This window comes from Plasmodium reichenowi, chromosome 2 (assembly GCF_001601855.1).
Source record: "Plasmodium reichenowi strain SY57 chromosome 2, whole genome shotgun sequence".
Lineage (NCBI taxonomy): Eukaryota > Apicomplexa > Aconoidasida > Haemosporida > Plasmodiidae > Plasmodium > Plasmodium reichenowi.
In genome coordinates, this window is record NC_033647.1 from 78,110 (window position 1) to 78,785 (window position 676).

The 676-nt window shown below is 14.2% G+C and overlaps 1 protein-coding gene across 1 annotated transcript in view; it reads right to left on the reverse strand.

Annotated features, from left to right (window-relative positions):
- The window catches only part of PRSY57_0202900 (hypothetical protein), a gene marked incomplete at both ends in the record, with an annotated part of 4,300 nt that overhangs the window by 1,102 nt on the left and 2,522 nt on the right, over positions 1 to 676 (reverse strand). Inside the window, 2 exons of the mRNA XM_020114390.1 lie at positions 113 to 209; positions 332 to 370. Of these exons, the coding sequence (XP_019970862.1) occupies positions 113 to 209; positions 332 to 370 (136 nt within the window). Of the gene's footprint in view, positions 210 to 331; positions 371 to 676 lie in introns of the transcript that reaches the window.

Genomic DNA, 676 nt, shown 5'->3' on the forward strand with positions numbered 1-676 from the left:
AAAAAAAAAAAATAAATAAAATAAAAAAAAAAAAATACAATATATCGTAATAAATATAATAAGATATATACATATATATATATATATATATTATTTTAAACAAAAAGGACACCTGGTACATATATAGTGTACATTTTCCTCAACATGAAGGAATCTAATTCCCAAAATTCTATCAAATTGTTTGATATCGTAAAAAATTTTTTGCTTATCTAAGAAAAAAAAAATATTTAAAAATTATCCACATAAGAAAAAAGAACAATAATATAATATAATATATATATATATATATATATATTCATTTACTCTATTTTTATTTTATATAATCTCATACTTCATTGTTGTACACTTTTCCATTTATTGGAGAAGGATGCTACATGGATTGTCAAGAATGTTGATAAAATATTAATATAAAATATACAAATTCTTATATAAGTTTATATATTCTTTTTACAGTGTAACGAGGAACCATAAATGGGCTATATATATATATATATATATATATATATATTTTATTATTTTTTTTTTTTTTTTTTTTTTTTTTTACTATTTTTATATTTAAAAAAATAAATACTAAGTTTTTAAAAATAAAAATATTCTTCTATTTTTATTTTTTTTTTTTTAAAAAATAAAAAATTATATAGGAAAAATATTTTTTATTTATATAAATAAAAAAAAA